The sequence below is a fragment of the Scyliorhinus torazame genome, chromosome 18, assembly GCF_047496885.1.
Source record: "Scyliorhinus torazame isolate Kashiwa2021f chromosome 18, sScyTor2.1, whole genome shotgun sequence".
Taxonomy (NCBI): domain Eukaryota; kingdom Metazoa; phylum Chordata; class Chondrichthyes; order Carcharhiniformes; family Scyliorhinidae; genus Scyliorhinus; species Scyliorhinus torazame.
The window spans coordinates 60,219,751-60,241,307 of record NC_092724.1 but is presented as its reverse complement, the minus strand read 5'-3'; the positions used below and the strand labels follow the sequence as shown (position 1 = coordinate 60,241,307).

The 21,557-nt window shown below is 52.0% G+C and overlaps 1 protein-coding gene across 1 annotated transcript in view; it reads left to right on the top strand.

The window, feature by feature from the left end:
* Positions 1-20,841, top strand: part of LOC140395240 (procathepsin L-like) — a 48,534-nt gene extending 27,693 nt beyond the window's left edge. Inside the window, exons 6-8 of the mRNA XM_072482790.1 lie at positions 7,974-8,133; positions 18,909-19,014; positions 20,467-20,841. Coding sequence (XP_072338891.1) covers positions 7,974-8,133; positions 18,909-19,014; positions 20,467-20,566 — 366 coding nt within the window. The 3' untranslated portion in view covers positions 20,567-20,841. The remainder of the gene's footprint in view (positions 1-7,973; positions 8,134-18,908; positions 19,015-20,466) is intronic.
* Positions 20,842-21,557: the final 716 nt, after the last annotated feature.

The window sequence follows — 21,557 nt, the reverse complement described above, 5'->3', positions numbered from 1 at the left end:
CTCGGCTGCTCCTCGGAAGTGCCAGGAGGCGTGGTGCTGCCCTGTTCTGCGCGTTGCCCACTAGATGTACCAGGAATAGTAGGGAGGGGGGAGTCCGAGGTGCTGCAGTGTCCGGGGCCTCCCCTGCAGGTGTCACCGGCACCAGCACCTCCTCCTCCCTCGGGGTGCCCGATGGCCCCCGGGCTTCTGCATGGGACAGGGGTGTGAGAGGAGCCAACCCACGAGGCCTTCTCGACACCTGGTGCTGCCAGCCCTGGATGCCCATTCTGGTATCAACAGGGGTCTGCACGTTAGCAGCCATGGAGCACGGCTCCATGTCCGTCTGGGACTGCGCCACCTCCCTCTGGGTCTGTGCGATGCCGGCCAGCACCTGGGCGATGGCGCCGATGCTCTCAGCCATGGCCTGCTGTGACTGGGCCACACTGAGGAGCACCACTTCAACCTGCAGCTGGCTCTGATACATGGTTGCATGTGAGAGGGCGGCCTTGTCCTGGGCCACGGCCCCAGCCTGCACGGAATGCCCCAGGCCTTGCAAAACCTGACCCATGTCTGATATTGCCACCTCCATTGCCTCCACCGCGGATGCCACCCGTGCAGTTTTGGTTTGGGTGGCACGCTGTAGCACCATCGATCACACACGAGGCGAGACGTAGAGAACTTCAATCGAGGCTTTATTGAGCAGACTTGTTCAGACTTGTTTCCCAGCAGCTCAGTCACAGAATGCAGCCGCGGGGAGTAAACCGGGTTCTTATACCCCGCCTATCTGGGTGGAGCCCAGTAGGCAGGAGATCCAATCGGGACCCAGCATCTGTCCTCCAATAGCTCCTCGGCATTCGTGGTGTACCATATTACCCCTAATACATACCACCACATTCTCCCCTTGTTAAAAAGGAACCCGGCGGGGTGGTGGGTGGTAGGGGTTTACAGGGTCGGTACCTTAACCATTGAACTATATACAATCATGCCGCTTTTACTGGGCCACCAAATTATTCACATTTTACCCGATTTGCAGCGTTAACTATTTACAACAATGCCGCTTTACTGGGCCACTGAATTATATACATCTTAAGTCGATTTGATGAGTCGAGATGGTGCTCTGGTCGCCCTTTCCAATTGCCTCAGCCCGGGTGGTGGTGGTGGTGCAGGCTCGGGTCCAGTCGACTCTGGGAGCATTGCGCTGTCCCCCTCTGTTTCCTTACTCCTGGACGGGCCTGGGAGGAGAACTGATCCCCCCGGGAAGGGGGTGGCTGTGGGGTGCACCGGCGGGAGTGAGGGGGTGGTGATTGGTGTTGGGGGGGTGTGGAGAGCTCCGGCGGGTGTCAGGTCCCGCAGAGAGACCGTGTCCTGTCGGCTGTCTGGGTACGCCACGTAGGAGTACTGCGGGTTTGCGTGGAGTAGATGTATCTTCTCCACCAGTGGGTCTGATTTGTGCGCCCGCACATGTTTCCGGAGCAGGATGGGTCCCAGGGCTGCCAGCCAGGCCGGAAGTGACGTTACAGAAGCGGACATCCTAGGGAAGACAAGGAGGCGCTTGTGAGGCGTTTGGTTAGTGGTGGTACACAGCAGGGACCGGATAGAATGAAGGGCATCCAGGAGTACTTCCTGCCAGCGGGAAGTTGGGAGACTCCTAGACCGTAGGGCCAGTAGGACGGTCTTCCAGACCGTTCCATTCTCCCGCTCTACCTGCCCGTTCCCCTGGGGTTGTAGCTGGTTGTCCTGTTCGAGGCTATGCCCTTACTGAACAGGAATTGACACAGCTCTTCACTCATGGAGGAGGACCCCCTATCGCTATGGATGTAGGCGGGGAAACCGAACAAGGTAAAGATGGTGCATAGGGCTTCAATGACCGTGGCCGCGGTCATGTCGGGGCAGGGGATGGCGAAGGGGAAACGGGAGTATTCGTCAACGACGTTAAGAAAGTACGCATTGCGATCGGTGGAGGGGAGGGGGCCTTTGAAGTCCAAACTGAGGCGTTCAAAGGGACGGGAAGCCTTTATCAGGTGCACTCTATCTGGCCTGAAAAAATGCGGTTTGCATTCTGCGCAGATTTGGCAGATCCTGGTGACTGTTCGGACGTCCTCGATGGAGTACGGGAGGTTGCGGGCCTTTATAAAGTGGTAGAAACGAGTGACCCCCGGGTGGCAGAGGTCCTCGTGGAGGGCTTGGAGACGGTCCACTTGTGCGTTGGCACAAGTGCCGCGAGATAGGGCATTGGACGGCTCGTTCAGCTTTCCGGGACGATACAAGATCTCATAATTGTAGGTGGAGAGTTCGATCCTCCAACGCAGGATCTTGTCGTTTTTTATCTTGCCCAGCTGTGCATTATCGAACATGAAGGCTACCGACCGTTGGTCAGTGAGGAGAGTGAATCTCCTACCGGCCAGGTAATGCCTCCAATGTCGCACAGCTTCCACTGTGGCTTGGGCCTCCTTTTCTACTGATGAGTGGCGAATTTCTGAAGCGTGGAGGGTCCGGGAGAAAAAAGCCACGGGTCTGCCCGCTTGGTTGAGCGTGGCCACCAGAGCTACGTCGGACGCGTCGCTCTCAACTTGGAATGGGAGGGACTTGTCGATGGCGCGCATCGTGGCCTTTGCGATATCCGCTTTGATGCGGCTGAAGACAGGGGAAAGGTAGTGGACTGGATTAGTGGGCGGGCCTTGTCTGCGTATTGAGGAACCCACTGGGCGTAATAAGAAAAGAAGCCCAGGCAGCGTTTCAGGGCTTTGGCACAGTGGAGGAGAGGGAACTCCATGAGGGGGCGCATGCGTTCGGGTTCGGGGCCTATCACTCCATTACGCACTACGTAGCCAAGGATGGCTAGACGGTCGGTGCTAAACACGCATTTTTCCTTGTTGTAGGTGAGGTTGAGGGCGTTAGCGGTCTGGAGGAATTTGTGGAGGGTGGCGTCGTGGTCCTGCTGGTCGTGGCCACAGATGGTGACGTTGTCGAGGTACGGGAACGTGGCCCGTAAACCGTGCTGGTCAACCATTCGGTCCATCTCCCGTTGGAAGACCGAGACTCCGTTCGTGATGCCGAATGGAACCCTTAAGAAGTGGTATAGCCGCCCGTCTGCTTCGAAGGCAGTGTACTTGCGGTCACCGGGGCGAATGGGGAGCTGGTGGTAGGCGGACTTAAGGTCCACGGTGGAGAAGACCTTGTACTGTGCAATCCGATTGACCATGTCGGATATGCGGGGAAGAGGGTACGCATCTAGCTGCGTGTACCTGTTGATGGTTTGACTGTAGTCTACGACCATCCTTTGCTTCTCCCCTGTCTTCACTACTACCACCTGGGCTCTCCAGGGACTATTGCTGGCCTGGATTATGCCTTCCTTCAGCAGCCGCTGGACTTCGGACCTGATAAACGTCCGGTCCTGGGCGCTGTACTGTCTGCTCCTAGTGGCGACGGGTAGCAATCCGGGGTGAGGTTCGCAAACAAGGAGGGCGTATCGACCTTGAGTGTCGCGAGGCCGCAGATAGTCAATGGGGGTATAGGGCCGCCAAATTTGAATGTTAAGCTCTGGAGGTTGCATTGGAAGTCCAACCCCAGGAGGGTGGGAGCGCAGAGGTGGGGAAGGACATACAGCCGGTAATTTTTGAACCCTCTCCCCTGCACCGTTAGGTTTGTGATGCAGAACGCTTTGATTGCAACGGAGTGGGACCCCGCCGCCAGGAAAATGTTTTGGGTGCTTGGCCGAATTACAAGGGAACAGCGTCTTACCATGTCCGGGTGAATAAAACTCTCCGTGCTCCCCGAGTCGATCAAACACGGCGTTTCGTGCCCGTTCACCAGCAGCTTTGTCGTTGTCGTCTGGAGCGTCCGGGGCCGCGACTGGTCAAGGGTCACTGATGCCAAACGTGGTTGGTGCATCAGATCGTTGTCTTCAGGCAGTGTGGAGCCGTCCACGCTGGGGTCCTTGCCTGTCAGCCAAGATGGCGGCGTCCATGGATCGCACACGGTCGGGGGTGGACAAAATGGCCGCTCCCATGGATCGCACGCGGCCCATGGGTAGTAAGATGGTGGTGCCCGTCCCCCCCTGGTGGTGTCCGGGGCCCAAAATGGCGGCGCCCATTGGCCGCCCGTGGGTCGCTGGGCGGGTTGAGTCCGTGGTCCCATTTCTTCCACGGAGATAGCGGCGACCCCATGGGACTGGCACACCGCTGCGTAGTGCCCCTTTTTACCGCAGCTTTTGCAGGTGGCCGAGCGGGCCGGGCAGCGCTGGCAGGGGTGTTTTGGCTGCCACAAAAATAGCAGCGGGGCCCCCCCGGGTGGTCTGGGATTCTGGCTGCGTACGCTTGCGGAGGAGTGGGGTGTGCCAGGGGGTCGGTCGCGGGCAGGGGTCCACGGAGCCCAAGGGGCTGCAGCGCGGTCGGGGGCAGAGGCGCAGGCGTTTTGGGAGACCACGTCGAGGGAGGCTGCAAGGGCCCGTGCCTCTGTGAGTCCGAGAGAGTCTTTCTCTAAAAGTCTCTGGCGAATTTGCGACGATGCCAAACCTGCTACGTAAGCGTCTCTGATCAGGAGGTCCGTATGTTTGTTCGCCGTAACCGCTGGGCAGGTGCAGTTTCTTTCCAGGTTGTTAGAGCATTGAAGAATTTGTCTAGCGATTCCCCGGGGATTTGTCGTCTCGTCGCGAGCTGGTAGCGTGCGTAGACCTGGTTGACGGGCCTAATGTAGATCTCCTTCAGCAAGTTGATCGCCGCTGGGAATTCTTCCGCGCCCTCGATGAGGGAGTAGATTTCGGGACTCACCCTGGAATGCAGGACCTGCATCTTCTGGTCTTTTGTTGGTCTGCCGGGGGCCGTTCGGAGGTATCCCTCCAAGCACGCCAGCCAGTGCTGAAACGTCGATGTTGCGTTAGCTGCTTGGGGGCCGATTCGCAGGCACTTTTTAAGTCTGCTCAATAAATTGTAGCACCATCGATCACACACGAGGCGAGATGTAGAGAACTTTAATCGAGGCTTTATTGAGCAGACTTGTTCAGACTTGTTTCCCAGCAGCTCAGTCACAGAATGCAGCTGCGGGGAGTAAACCGGGTTCTTATACCCCGCCTATCTGGGTGGAGCCCAGTAGGCAGGAGATCCAATCAGGACCCAGCATCTGTCCTCCAATAGCTCCTCGGCATTCGTGGTGTACCATATTACCCCTAATACATACCACCACACACGCATGACCGGCGCCACTCCCTGCTCCTGCAGGCAGTTGGACTCCCCCACCTACACCAGCAGGTGCTGGACGTTGGCCGCCATCCCCTCCTCGAGTCCCTTGGTCACTGCCTGCACCTGCACTGCAGGTGGTAATTGATCATCCAGGTGCCCGGGACCCATCTGGGTGTGTCTGTCCCGTGTGTCTGTCCCCTGTGTGTCTGTCTCCTGTGTGTCTGTCCCCTGTGTGTCTGTCCCCTGTGTGTCTGTCTCCTGTGTGTCTGCCCCCTGTGTGTCTGTCTCCTGTGTGTCTGTCCCCTGAGGTGTGGTCCCCTGTGTGTCTGTCCCCTGTGTGTCCGTCCCCTGTGTGTCCGTCCCCTGTGTGTCTGTCTCCTGTGTGTCTGTCCCCTGTGTGTTTGTCCCCTGTGTGTCTGTCCCCTGTGTGTCTGTCCCCTGTGTGTCTGTCTCCTGTGTGTCTGTCCCCTGTGTGTCTGTCTCCTGTGTGTTTGTCCCCTGTGTGTTTGTCCCCTGTGTGTCTGTCTCCTGTGTGTCTGTCCCCTGTGTGTCTGTCCCCTGTGCGTCTGTCCCCTGTGTGTCTGTCCCCTGTGCGTCTGTCTCCTGTGTGTCTGCCCCCTGTGTGTCTGCCTCCTGTGTGTCTGTCCCCTGTGTGCCTGTCCCCTGTGTGTCTGTCCCCTGTGTGTCTGTCTCCTGTGTGTCTGTCCACTGAGGTGTGGTCCCCTGTGTGTCTGTCCCCTGTGTGTCTGCCCCCTGTGTGTCTGTCTCCTGTGTGTCTGTCCACTGAGGTGTGGTCCCCTGTGTGTCTGTCCCCTGTGTGTCTGTCCCCTGTGTGCCTGTCCCCTGTGTGTCTGTCCCCTGAGGTTTCTGCCCCCTGTGTGTCTGCCCCCTGTGTGTCTGTGCCCTGTGTGTGTCTGTCTCCTGTGTGTCTGTCCCCTGGGTCATGGTCTCCTGTGTGTCTGTCCCCTGGGTCATGGTCTCCTGTGTGTCTGTCCCCTGTGTGTCTGACCCCTGCGTGTCTGTCTCCTGGGTCGTGGTCTCCTGTGTGTCTGACCCCTGCGTGTCTGTCTCCTGGGTCGTGGTCTCCTGTGTGTCTGTCCCCTGTGTGTCTGTCCCCTGGGTCGTGGTCTCCTGTGTGTCTGTCCCCTGTGTGTCTGTCCCCTGTTAGAACAGTTTCAGTTTGGGGTGTGACCTATTCACAGTTATTAATGTTTCATGGGCCATTTCAAAATTGGTGTGAAAGCTATTTGAAAGATCGGCCTCTGTATCAATCTGGTCATTTGGTCAGAGAGGTGTTTACTCTTTAGGAATGTAATTGAAGCTGCAACTTGATTTGAATATTGGGCGGTAATTAAGAAACAATTTGGTTTGAAACAGTTCTCTGTGAATATTTGTGTAAACTGCCTTTCGTGCTGGTGTTGTTTCTCTCGCAGTCACTGTTCTCACTGTTACACTGGGGACAATGCGCCAGTGTACGTGTGTGCGTGAGCAGTCGTTCCGCACTGGGGACGTGCTGGGGGAAATGCTAACTCTTCCTGATCCAAAGTGGCATTGAGCAGCAAGGAAATGCAGAGTGGCAGTGAGGACGATGCAAAATGTAGCAATCCATCCTCACCATCCTGTGCTAAGAATTGTAGAGAGGGGTGATGAGGGTCTCGAGAGAGAGAGAGATACAGAAAATCCTGTGCTCAGTATAGTATCATAGGATCCCTATATTGCAAAGGAGGCCATTCGGCCCATCGAGTCTGTACTGATCATCTGAAAGAGCACCCTACCCAAGCCCGATCCCCCACCTTATCCCCGCAACCCCTCCTAGGGGCAATTCAGCATAGCCAACCCACCTAACCTGCACATTCTTTGGTCTGTGGGAGGAAATCGGCGAACGTAAAGGAAACCCACGCAGACACGGGGAGAATCTGCAAACTCCACACAGACAGTTGCCCAAGGTCAGAATCGAACCCGGGGCTCTGCCACTGTGAGGCAGCAGTGCTATCACTGTGCCACCATGCCACCCAAAACAAAGCTGAGAAGTTTGAGAGTATCATTATGAAAATTGTTTCTCAGATTTGTTAATTTTTTTAAAAATGGAATTGCTGCTAATTGTTTCTTGAATTTTGGATTGGGGAGTTGAGCAGTTTCGTTCCCAAGGATAAAATCGCACTGCAGTTTCTGATTCTGGGCACTGAACGGATCATTTACAAGTGTCACTGTTTCCCATTGAAATGGAGTCAGTGTGAGGGTATTACAAGAGCTGCTCATTCTAATACAGGGCAACGTAACACACTCGGGTCTGTTTTATACATTGGGAGCCGTCTAACGCTTATTCTAACACTAGGCTTTGAACACCTGGCCAAATTTTCCATTTTCTCTTCGAAATGCTGGCTCAGATGGACAAAGAGGCGTGCAGCTCACTGGCAGTGCAGCTGGCCCTTCTCACCCTATTGTCCCGCACTTCAGAAGAAATAAATACTGCATCCGCTTTCCATGCTAAGGGGGAGGGGGACCTGAAAAAGCCAATAAGTCCGAGTTACGATAGCCCCAGTTAAGAAAAAGAGGAATCCCCCCACCCCCACCCTATGCACACAGGAACACCCACACCATGGTAACGCCCAGCATGGAGAGAGAATGCCATCCCGTGGACATGGGAATCCCCCAATGGAGTTCCCAGGACAAAAAGCCCACATGGCACTGCCAAGTGATGTTGTGGGACTTCTTAAATCTCCTGAGCAATACAGCGGTGAAAGCCACTGTGCAATGTCCCCCTTCACGCTCACTGTCACACTCTGCAATTTTTTTCACAATTTGTTTGACTCTTAGGAGGGACCATGCAGATTTCAGAGAGATAAGTTTGTTGTCACAATCAGAGGCTTCAGAAGAATCAGACGAAGCGCACGGTATTTGCAGAAAGCAGTGAAAAAGACTGGACCAATAGCTGTTGCAATTGATGCAAGTGGACCTTTCCGCTGGTACAAACGAGGTAAGAGGCAGAAACTTTTTTATTGTTAATTATTTCTCAATATTCAGAATGGAAATGACCGCACCCCTTCACCTCGTTCATGTTTTCCACCTCCAGTTCTCCATACTCTCCAGTGCTGTCAAACACCATGGGGTAAAAATTATCGGGATGGACAATTTATCTGCACCCATTCGCAGTGATACAGGCAGCTCAGAAACTTGGTGCTGCTGCCAATTTAACTGATAGTGATGATTTTGTAAGGGCCACGAAGAATCCAGCACGAGTTTTAAGGATACAAAATAATAACGTTTATTTACTATAACAATATATACATAACAGTAGCAGTAACTTCCCTTGCTACCTTCTCCTTCCTGCTGGTTCCTGAACTGGCCAGCTTATTTATACTCGGAGTTTCTCCGCCCCCCTCATTGGGGAAGTTCATACTCCCATAGGATTGTGGGATAGTCATTAGTCCCCAGTCAATCGTAAGTAGGCAGGTTATAACATCCCTCCCCCCCAAAGTCCAAGGAATCCACCGAAGACCCTGGCGAAGGAAGGCGTCGAACTCGTTTGGCCGCAGGACGGACGCCATTTGCACGCGGCGCTGGATCAGGCGGCGTGTAACGAGACGGAGACCGGCGCTTCCATGATGAACGGCGCGGTTGTACATCCACGGCCTGTGGACCCGAGGATTCCCCCTCTGATTCATCCTGTGTCTCCATCTCGGAGTCAGAGTCTGCTGCCTCCGTCATGTCAGCGTCTCTATCTCCATTCGGTCCCGTAACGACCTGCGCAGGCTTCGAGTGAGGCACCAGTGGAAGATTTTGAGGACTATCTTCCCTTGTCTCTGGTCTTTGCGGCTGTTGAAATGAGCTCCGGGGGCGGGGAATCTTTTGAGGGGATGATCTTCTGGACCGGACGTGGTCTACATGTTTTCGCTGGAGACGACCCTGGGCTTGCACTTGGTAAGATATAGGGCCCGTTTGGCGAAAGATTACACCAGGAACCCATTGGGCACCACCAGCAAAATTCCGCACGAATACTGGGTCACCGGGCGCAAACTGCCGAATCGGACGATGCCGAGACAATCCCTGTCCCTGCCGTTCTTGTGTGCGGCGTACTTTTGCGCCAATGTCCGGGAAGACCATACTAAGGCGGGTGCGAAGTCTTCGGCTCATTAGGAGTTCTGCGGGAGCTACCCCAGTCACTGCATGGGGTGTGGTCCTGTACGTAAACAAAAAGCGAGCCAGTCTCGTGTCCATTGATCCGGAAGACTGCTTCTTTAGGCCTCTTTTAAATGTTTGCACTGCACGCTCTGCCAACCCATTTGAAGCCGGGTGGTAAGGGGCAGTGCGGATATGGCGGATGCCGTTCACCTTTGTAAACCTAGCAAACTCCTCACTCGTGAATGGAGTGCCATTATCCGTGACCAGCACCTCGGGGAGGCCATGCGTACTAAATGATAAACGCATCTTTTCAATTGTTGCGCAGGACGTTGTCCCCTGCATCCTATGCACCTCCAGCCATTTGGACTGGGCGTCAATTAATAGAAGGAACATGGATCCCTGAAAAGGGCCTGCGAAATCTGCATGTAAGCGTGCCCAAGGCCGCCCTGGCCATTCCCAGTGATGTAGGGGCGCGGCCGGCAGAAGCTTCTGATGCTCCTGGCAAATGGAGCAGTTTTGGGCCACCTTCTCAATGTCGGTGTCGAGGCCTGGCCACCAGACATAACTCCGGGCCAACATTTTCATCTTGGTCACGCCCGGATGCCCATTGTGCAAGTCTGATAATATCAGCTCCTGGCCTTTTTCCGGGACAATCACACGCGTCCCCCACAAGAGGATGCCGTCTTCCACGCTGAACTCTGACAGCTTGGAGGAAAATGCCCGCAACTCGCCTGGGAGCTGTCTATGCTGCCCACCATACAGGACTATGTGCCGAACCTTTGACAAGACTGGCTCCGTCTGGGTCCACTCACGGATCTGTGATGCCGTGACAGGCAAGGTGTCCATAAAATTTAGGGTTGCAACCACCTCACCAGTCGTGGGGGTCGACATGGGGCCGGTCGATAAAGGCAATCGGCTCAGTGCGTCGGCATTTGCTATTTGCGTACCTGGTTTGTGCTCCAGAGAATACTCATATGCAGCAAGCAACAAAGCCCAGCGCTGGATCCGTGCAGAAGCAATGGGCGGTATTGGCTTATCCTCTCTGAAGAGTCCCAGCAGGGGCTTATGATCAGTCACGATAGTGAAATGGCGGCCGTACACATATTGGTGGAAGCGTTTCACCGCGAAAACCACTGCCAGGCCCTCCTTCTCGATCTGCGCGTACGTTTTCTCCGCTGCAGTCAGTCAATGTGCGGGAGGCGAAAGCTATCCGTCGCTCGGCCCCGTTCTCCATCTTGTGGGACAGGACAGCCCCAATACCATACGGGGATGCATCACATGTGACGAGCAAAGGCTTTCCCGGATCATAGTGGGTTAGTAACCCAGACGACGACAATTGTTGCTTTACCCGCCGGAAAGCGGTTTCTTGCGGCTGACCCCAAACCCAGGTGTGATTTTTCTTTAGCAGCAGGTGTAAGGGGGCCAGCGTGGGTGCCAGATTGGGGAGGGAGGAACTTCCCGTAATAGTTTACGAGACCGAGAAAAGAACGAAGATGCGAAGTGTCAGTCGGGGTGGGGGCATGTTGAATTGCACGCACCTTCTCTGCGACGGGGTGCAGACCCTCGCGGTCCACCCGATAACCTAGGTAGACTACTTCTTTTGCCTGAAATACACACTGTGTGACGTAAACAGACTCCAGCCTCCGAAAGGCGTCTAAGGACAGCCTCCAGATTTTCCAAATGCTCTTGCTCCGACGTCCCTGTAATCAACACGTCATCTAGGTAGACAGCCACACGTGGTAAACCTCTCAAAACGCCTTCCATAACACGTTGAAAAATTGCGCAGGCAGAGGATACTCCAAAGGGCAACCGTGTATATTCATACAGGCCCCGGTGTGTGTTAATTGTTACATATGGTCGGGAGGCAGGGTCCAGCTCCAACTGCAGGTAGGCGTGACTCATATCTAATTTTGTGAATGAGAGTCCACCTGCAAGTTTCGCGTAGAGATCCTCTATGCGAGGCATTGGGTATCGGTCGAGTCGGGAAGCCGTATTCACTGTAAGTTTATAGTTGCCACACAAGCGAACTGTGGCATCTGGCTTCATTACTGGTACAATTGGTGCTGCCCAGTCAGCAAAATGGACGGGCCTGATAATACCCAAACTCTCCAAACGAGTGAGCTCCCCTTCTACCTTCTCGAGCAAAGCGTAAGGCACTGGGCGCGCCCGGAAATAGCGCAGCGTGGCTCCTGGTTCAACTTGGATACGGGCTACGGCCCCTTTTATTTTCCCCAAACCAGGCTGGAATACCTCTGGGTATCGTCCTAGCCCCTCAGTCAACTCTCCAGAAACTGTTTGGAGGATGTGCTGCCATTGCAATCGCAAATGGCGCAACCAGTCCCGACCCAACAGGCTGGGCCCATGGCCACACACTACGATAAGTGGGAAACGCCCCTCCTGGCGTCCATAGACAACAGGGGTCATTGTAGTTCCTGCAATGTCCAGTGGTTCCCCCGTGTAGGTGGCCAACCTGGCCTGTGAGTCAGTTAATGTAAGGGTCTGTATACCCTGCTTGATGCGGTCGAATGTCCTCTGGGCGATCACGGAGACCGCTGCGCCAGTATCCAACTCCATCTCCAGCGGGTGGCCATTGACCCGTACTGTCACCTTAATGGGGGCCACACGGGGAGCTGCCACACAATGCAGCTGCAGGCAGTCGTCCTCCGTCTCCACGTCCTCAGGAGTGGTCACCGCAGGTTCATCCACATGGAAGGTACGGCCTCTGGGCTGGTCCCAGTTACGGCCCCTGGGCTGGTCCCAGTTTCGGTCGGAACGACGGCGCCTCTGGCGTCCCCAGGACCGCCGTCCGCGATGGGGTCGGCGCCTACAAGTCTGACACGGACATGGCTCCTCATCCATTGGCTCTGGAGAAGGCTCCCTTCGGGGAGGAATGTCCGATGGCCACTGGCGTCGGCCCGGTCATTGCCTCGCCCAAGGTACCGCAGGAGTGCGGGGGGACGTTTTTGGGCAGAAAGGGTTGCGCCCCAAGGCATGCACTTCCATTCCCTGTAGCTCCTGTACTCCTCGCTCTCTCGGGACAAGACTATCTGTATTGCCTGTTGAAAAGTCAATGTTGGCTCCGCTAACAACTTTCTCTGGGTTGCTGCATTGTTAATACCGCAAACCAAACGGTCGCGTAACATTTCTGACAAGGTCTCACCACAGTCACAGTATTCCGCAATCCCGCGTAGCCTGGATAAAAAATCGGCAAGGGATTCTCCAGGGGTCCTCTCAGCGGTATTAAACCGGTAACGCTGGACTATCGTGGACGGGGTTGGGTTAAAGTGTTGCCCCACTATATTCACAAGTTCGTCAAACATTTTGGTGTCCGGCGCAGCTGGGTATGTAAGGCTCCTAATCACCCCAAACGTATGTGGCCCGCAGGCGGTGAGCAATATGACCACCTGGCGCTCATTTTCAGTGATATTGTTTGCCCGGAAATAGTAACGCATCCGTTGTGTGTACTGGTTCCAGCTTTCCAGTGCAGCATCAAAAACATCCAAACGTCCGTACAGAGGCATGTTATAATAGAAAACAACTTCCAACCTGTATCCAACAAAACTCCAGGGAGGTGGCTTCAGCAGTGTAGACAGCTATTCACTTTTACCTTCGTCACCAGTTTTGTAAGGGCCACAAAGAATCCAGCACGAGTCTTAAGGATACAAAATAATAACGTTTATTTACTACAACAATATATACATAACAGTAGCAGTAACTTCCCTTGCTACCTTCTCCTTCCTGCTGGTTCCTGAACTGGCCAGCTTATTTATACTAAGAGTTTCTCCGCCCCCCCCTCATTGGGGAAGTTCATACTCCCATAGGATTGTGGGATAGTCATTAGTCCCCAGCCAATCGTAAGTAGGCAGGTTATAACAGATGACCAGCTCAGTGCTGACATGTTGCTGAATGTCTGCAACCCTCAGCAGAGGCCCAGGTATCATTTAAAGTGAGTTTGGACGACTTAAACCCAACCTGCAGCTCTGAAAGGAGCAGGTGCTGGAACTCAGGCAGAGACTCTGAGCACAAAGAGAAGTGGAAATGGTGCAACAGGCCAGGCAGCAGCCCCTAGGTTCTCTGATACAGCACTGGAGGCCTTGGTACAGGAGGTGGACAGGAGAAGAGAGGTCCCCGTCCTTCAGGGCACCAGGAGACCCTCCAGACGGACATTGAGAAGGCAGTGGGAGCAGGCAGTGTCACAGTCAATGCCGGCAATCTAGTTCCGAGGACCTGGAGGCAGAGGCACAAAATGTTCAATGACCCCACACGAGTGGTCAAGGTGAGTGAATTTGTTACTTGCTGTATACATACAAAAGCACCACTAGCCTCACACACTGCCCCACTCACCACACCCACTTCACTCACCTCCTAAAAACATCCAACACAATCATAGCTCACATGTCTCCACCTCACCCGCACACAGTTAACACCAATGCAAACATCACACCCACATCTCACAGCTTGCACACACTGCCAGATATTCAACCATGAAAGCCACATCACCCAAACAGATTGCAACAAACTCAGTGACACACCTCCCTCTGTCTTGCAGGACAAGGTGGCCCATAACCAGAGGCAACAGCACCAAACCGGCAGAGACTAGCCTGGCAGTATTGGGGCTCGATACTGGAAATAATTGGTGCAGCCACAACTGAGGCTGTGGCCAGTGGTGGGGGTGAAACAATAGAGGATGATGGCTTCTTCCTCCCAAATCCACCTCCTCACATCCCATTTCCCCCTCATCCCACAACCTCTGGTGGTTTACAAGCTGCAGATGGTATATTTGTGAACCTCTTGCTTTCCTCCACTTGCTTCACCCGAACCCTATCCCTGCCCCTCTATCCTGTCAGATAGACAAGAACTGCCCCCTGGTCAAGAACTGGTGCAGGATCCTGAAGTGCAAGAGGAACAAGAGATGAAGAGGGAACACCACCATTCAATCTCACACTCACAGGCAACAGCTCAGATACTGGCACTGAGTGAACGATAGAGGGTGGCACAGGGACAGGATCTGCACGGGGTGAGTCACTGGGCTGTAGCCAGGACAGTGGGAAAGGACAGTGTGGGTGCCAGCTCACCTGCGGTTTCAGGTGGTTTCTGCTGCGGAGAACTTAGACTCAACCAGGAAACAAAGAAGAAAAGGTTGACAGGCGTGTGCATCAGGATACTTGGTGCATTGTCAGACCTGGTCTGCTGTCAGTGTGAATGGACATGGATGTGGTCCAATTCCATCCTCGGACAGGACTCTACACAAAACATGGTGCCCAACCTTTCCAGCATGGAATTGCTGACCAACCCCATGAGAACCCCTGTGTGCCTGACCATGATACAGGCTCTGATCGCTGGTGATTGCTGAATAGTCAGAGGCCAATGCACATTGGAGGGTATTTTATGCAGGTGACAGGGGTCTTGGCTGTTTGCTGCAGAGACCCACGTTGTTCCCTTTGAGGAAAGCGTGCCGAATAATGGACCAATCAGGCCACTGGTGGGCGCTCCAGAGGACTCCAAGCTCAGGAAGCCCCTCCCACCAACATCTGCCAGCCAATCAGTCGTAAACATTATTTTTCCCCTCAGTACCCCCTAGAAGGCAGCAGTGTCTCAGAGCGACTCACGGAAGTCACAGGAAGGGGTTGTGGGGGGAGTTTGTGGAGTAAGGAACAAGAGCAGGTCGTTGGCTTTCAGCGGTCTTGCCCCACGTGCCCGTCCTGATGCTGGGTCACTCGATCAAGCACTGAGTGCCTCTGAATGAGGAATTCCCCATGGGAGACCACAAGAAGCCGGCACAGGTTTGCTCATCGTGCTCCCCGCTTGGTGACAGGTCCACTTGCGTCTGGATTAATACCAGCGACAGCAGAATGAGACCCATCAGTTGGCATCTGTAACCCAGTTAGGGGCCCGAATGGGCAGGGGGATGGGAAGTTTGTCCACCAGCTTTCCTACCTCAGAGTTGTTCAGAGTGGAGGTGGGAAGTGGGCAGGTTCCCCACCCCTCCCCTCTGATTTAAATGCCATCCCTTCTTGTAAACGCACCTCAGGGAGGGTACAAGGTACTGCCGAGTATCTGAGCGCTGCCGTGGAAGCTCAGACTGATGTCATGGCATCTCAGCTTGTTGCTGTGCAAGGTCAGCGCTGTCTTCCCCAGTGAAAGACTGTATCCTCCCAGCAGCCACGCTGCAACCACTGGGATCGCAATGAGGAGGAGAGCTCTGGCAGTCCAGGGAAATAGTAAGGCGGGCAGTCAGGGAATTCACCCTTCGTATGGATTGGATTTGGACCGAGGTACAGTGAAAAGTATTTTTCTGCGAGCAGCTCAACAGATCATTAAGTACATGGAAAAAAATGAAATAAAAGAAAATAGGGCAACACAGGGTACACAATGTAACTACATAACACCGGCATCGGGTGAAGCATACAGGGGTATGAACTTGGCTGGTTGATAAGCTGCAATTGGTCGCACACAGGCCGGTCCAAAAGAGGCTGATCCCTAATGTGCAGGGCTTCTTATCCTTCTTCTATTTCGCACACTTTTGGGCGGTCCTATCTCACGCTCCAATGGATCGATAGAGTTTTGATCGCCCTCACTGATCCTGGCCAATTAGGGGATGAATACCTCGTTGGCTGGGCGGGTCCCAGCTATCATTGTCCTAGGCACGTAGGCCTTTCCAAATCAGGGGTAGTGGCATCGGTTAGTCTGCTACTGTTCTAAGTCCTTGATTCAAACTCTATTGTCCTGGGGGAAATGGCAATTGACTCTTAATGAATACAAGTTTCAGTCAGGTCTGGCTTCTTTGCACAATACACAGAGGCTGTGTACTTGTCTGTGTCCAAGCTGACCACAATTCTCATGGTCCTTTGCAGGTGGCCATTTTAGATGGCTACAATGCCGAATTTCCTTAGTTTCCTGAGGAAGCATAGGCGCTGTTGTGCTTTCTTGGTGGTAGCATCGACGTGGGTGGACCAGGACTGATTTTTGGAGATGTGTACCCCTCGGAATTTAAAACTGCAAACCATCACCATCTCGGCCCCATTGATGCTCACAGAGGTGTGTACAGTACTTTGCTTTCTGAAGTCAATGACCAGCTCTTTAGTTTTGCTGGCATTGAGGGATAGATTGTTGTCGCTTCACCACTCCACTAGGTTCTCAATCTTCCTCCTGTATTCTGACTCGCCATTATTCGAGATGAGGCCCACTATGGTCGTATCATTAGCAAACTTGTAGATGGAGTTGGAACCAAACCTTGCCATGCAGTCATGTGTGTACAGGGAGGATAGTAGGGGGTTAAGTACGCAGCCTTGCGGGGCCCCGGTATTGAGGACTATTGTGGAGGAGGTGTTGTTGTTTATTCTTACTGATTGTGGTCTGTGGGTTAGAAAGTCGAGGATCCAGTTGCAGAGTGAGGAGGCAAGTCCTAGGTTTTGGAGCTTTGATATGAGCTTGTCTGGGATGATGGTGTTGAAGGCGGAGCTGTAGTCAATAAATAGGAGTCAGATGTAAGAGTCCTTGTTGTCGAGATGCTCTAGGCATGAGTGTAGGGCCAGGGAGATGGCGTCTGTTGTGGACCGGTTGCGGCGGTATGCGAATTGCAGTGGATCAAGGCGTTCTGGGAGTATGGACGTCTTGCGCTTCATGACCAACCTCTCACAGCACTTTGTTACGACTGAAGTCAGGGCCACCGGACGGTAGTCATTGAGGCACGTTGCCTGGTTATTCTTTGGGGAAGGTATGATGGTGGTCTTCTTGAAGCAGGTTGGGACCTCAGAGCAGAGTAGGGACAGGTTAAAGATGTCAACGAACACATCTGCCAGCTGATCCATGCAGGCTCTGAGTGCTTGACCAGGGATCCCGTCTGGGCCCGTCGCCTTCTGAGGGTTCACTTTCAGGAAAACCGATCTGACTTTGGAAGCTGTGATGGTGGGTCTGGGTGTGTTATGGGCTGCTGGGGCACTTGACAGTGGATCATTGGTTTCCTGCTCGAACCAAGCACAGAATACATTGAGTTCATTGGGGAGGGGTGCGCTGCTGCTGGAGATACTGCTCTGCTTCGCTTCGTAGCCCGTTATGTTGTTTAGGCCTTGCCACAACCGCCGAGAGTCTGTAACACTAGTCTGTGACTCTAGCTTGGTCTGATATAGAGGGTTTGATGGAATGGGATGGTTATTTACTGGTGATTTTTATTTGTGATGTGGAGATGCTGGTGTTTTATTTGAGCATTGTAACCAGCAGGATGGTTATTAACAGAGGGATGGTGAGGTGTGAGATGGTTGAACAATGGGGAATTGGGGTTGTGTTCACAGGAACCAGAGTCAAATGAGCCAATCACAGAAAGCTCGGCTGCACCAGGGATGTGTCAGCTATCTCCTCCTCTTCTTGCTTCTCCCCGTATCCCTGATGGAAAGTCTCTGCCCTCATGATGTTCAGGTTGTGGAGGATCCAGCAGATCACCATGAATTGGGACACAGGCTCCAGCAGGAACTGGCTGATCTTCTAGAACAGTCCGGGCAGCACCTCAATGATCAGCTCTGTGATCTATCAGAGGGCAGCATGGCTCTCACTGTGCACACACTGCTCACATGTGTTTGGGATGTGGAACAAAGTCATGGTGTAGAGAGGTTAACCCTTGTCGCCTAGCAACCATTCTCTGGTTTGACATGTGACTCGAATACTGAGGGGACAGTGGCTGGGTGCAGAATGAAAGCACCACGATCGCTGTCAGGGTAACGGACATTCACCAGCATGATGTGCTCAGCATGTTGCACACCACTCATAACACTGAAAGTCCAGACACTTTGGAAGCCAACTTTGAGGCTGACAACTCTATCCCAGAATTCACATATCCCACAACTTTTCTATCGGGGTCAGTACCTCCCAACCCAATTGGCATATTCAGTGTGATCCTTTTTCATTCCAGGGTGTGGTGGAGCTTACAGAAACCAATATTGAAACTAAAAACAAAATAAATTATCCAAAAGTAAACAAATGTTTGTTGATTATTTCATAAATTTACCGGGACTGCTGTTTGCAAGGACTTTTAATAGGTCCCCAGTAAATTGCCCCAGTGCTGTCTATGGTCAGTTGATGAATATAATGTGCACAGTGGAGTTGCGAGATTAAGAAAAGGCACTCCACAGAACTCTGAGTGATCAGGGCCCAGAACCCAGGCTAATTGTGATGTGTGACAGGAAAACTGAATGGAAAATGTGAGCAATGGTAAACATTGACACAAAAACATGAACAAACTTACGGCAATTGGAAATGTGCAATGCAGGCATGATTTGTAATAACATTCCAGTCAATACAAATGCTGAATTTGGCTAAAAATGGGGTAAAAGTTGTAAATAGGCTGAAGGTTGAAGATTAAATGACAAACAGATCTCTAGGTGGAAGGCCAAAGGAGTGGTACTGGAAGAAATAAAGAAACTAAAGCTGTGTCCAGAGGAGGTGGGAATGGCAGACGCGAGGAGATTGGGATTTATAATGTGAAAAGCCAATAAAAGTGACAAAATAATGTGACAAAAGGAGTTGAGTTTTGTAGAGTGGATTGTATTCCAGAAGATAATTAGACGGAAAAGATGATGAAAAGTAAATCTCTTTAGAAAGGGAAAAATAATTATATATTTTACAATCTATCTACAGGAATCTACAAGTATAGTCGGTGCAAGAACCACGGAGTAAACCACGCAGTCTTGGTGGTTGGATATGGACGTGAGAGAAGAGGGAAATATTGGCTGGTTAAAAACAGGTATGTACTTTATAAAAACAACAAATAACTGGTCACAGCTGAAGCAGTGTCAGGAGAACTGGATTTACTCTCAGTCTTCCTGGGACAGGGAGGGAAGCATCCACCAAAATTCCCCCTGCTGATTACTATCCAAAGGGGAGCTGCATAAAAAATTCACAAGGATGAAACTGGAACTGAGGAGAAATTTCTCAGAAAAAGCTGAACAGGCCGGAGCTCATCTCTTCAGAAAAGGGAAGGTTGAGAGGTGACCTGATCGAGGTCTTTAAGATTATGAAAAGATTTGATGCTGTCGGAATGGAGAAAATGTTTCCACTTGTGGGGGCGTTTGAAACTAGGGGCGATCAATATAAGATAGTCACAATATGGGTGGCATGGTTGCACAGTGGTTAGCACTGCTGCCTCATAGTGTTAGGGACCTGGGTTCAATTCAGGCCTTGGGTGACTGTGTGGAGTTTGCACTTTCTCCTCATCTCTGCATGGGTTTCCTCCGGGTGCTCCGGTTTCCTCCCACAGTCCAAAGATGGGCAGGTTAGGTGGATTGGGCAAGCTAAATTGCCCCTTAGTGTCCAAAAGATTAGGTGTGGCTACTGCATGATGGGATGGGGGTGGGTGGGGCTTGGACCTAGATGGGGTGCTCTTTCAAATGGTTGGTGCAGCCTCGATATGCCGAATGGCCTCCTGCACTGTCGTGATTCTATGATTGTATGAATAAATCCAATCAGAAATTCAGGAGAAATCTCTTTATCCAGAGTGGTTGAATTTGGGAAATGTTACCATGAGGAGTTTGAGCTGAATAACACAGATACATTGACGGGGAAGATAAGAACATGAGGGTGAAAGGAACGGAAGGATATGTTGATAGGGCTTGATGAAGAGGGATAGGAGGAGGCTCATGTGGACAAGGAATAACAGCACAGAGCAGTTGGATTGAATTTCCCATTTCCGTGTTGCAGTCCATGTGTCTATGTCAGCAACGCTAAATGATGGGTGAGATTACCCGGCCCTTCCCACTGGCAGATCTTGCAGCCCCGCCGTCGGTGACCCCTCGCTCTCGGAATCACCAGTGGCGGGAAACCCCATTGACAATTAAAGGACAGGAAGATCTCACCGCTGACCAATGGCAGGCTGCTTCCATTGGTGGAATACTCACCGCTGGGTGGGGGAAATCTCCCCCAATATGTTTATGTAGATGCGAAGGGTTAATGGTAGAGTTGGGTAACAACTTCAATGGAAATACATTTTTTGAGTGCTGACAGGGGTACTGGGGGTCTATTGCTGATGGCACTGGACAACTGTGAGGTTGGGGGGAGAGTGGATGCTTTGCTATCGGTTGAAGGACTGCACAACCAGCCATCAAATTTGATGTATTTCCAGTGTGAAGTGCCTCAGTTTTCCAAATCTGTCACTTCAATAGAACCGTGATGTTAATATACTTTCTTTCTTATTTTCCAGTTGGGGAACACGCTGGGGGAATGGAGGTTACATCAAAATGGCGAAGGGTGTGTGGACTAACTGTGGAATTACAAGACATGCAATCGTTCCAATCGTGTGAGGAGCCACATGTTAATCCAGAGATTCATGGAACTCCCCCTGAAAGAATGACGGAGACATTTCTGCTGCTGCTTACTCATTCTACGCCATTGCTTTAACTTCCTGCTGCAAGTTTAAAAAGTGGAATAATAACAGCTTCTACATATTTTTATAGCTTCACTTAAAGACCAAACCCATTGTGTATTTAATGTATGTAACCACATCATCCAACTTGTGTAGAGACAATGGGCTGCATGTACTGGTGATGTCGAGCAAAATAATAAACATTGCAATCACTTTGAGAATCTTTTTATTCCAAATGAACAATTTAGATTGATGAAAAAGTGTCTAGGGTTTTACATGAGGTGGCTCGTGAGGTAGTAAATGCATTGGTGTTAATTTTCCAAACTTCCCTCGATCCTGGAACATTTCCATCTGACTGATAACTCCTCTATTGAAGAAGAAAGTGAGCAGAAAACAGTAAACTACAGGCCTCTTAGCTTGACGTCTGTCATGGGGATGGCATTCAAGTCCATCATTAAAGATGATATAGTTGGGTACTTCGAGAAACTCAAGGTAATCAGGAAGAATCAGCATGGTTTTGCAAAAAGGAAATTATTTGCAAAAAGGAGTTATCTGAAGGAGTAACCTGTGTTTTAGATAAAGGGGAACCTGTGTTTTGTGAGGGCCATGAAGAATCCAGCACGAGTTTCAAGGATACAAGAAATAACATTTATTTACAATAACATATATATATATATATACACAACAGCAGCAACCTCACTTGCTGCTTACTCCTTCCTGCTAGTTCCAAACTGGCCAGCTTTATTTATACTGGGAGTCTGCTAATGATTTCTCCGCCCCCCCCTCATTGGGGAAGCTCATACTCACACAGGATTGTGGGATTGTCATTAGTCCCCAGCCAATGGTAAGCAGGTAGGTTATAACATCCCTTCCCCCACCCCGAAGTCCAAGGAATCCACCGAAGACCCTGGCAAAGGAGGGCGTCGGAC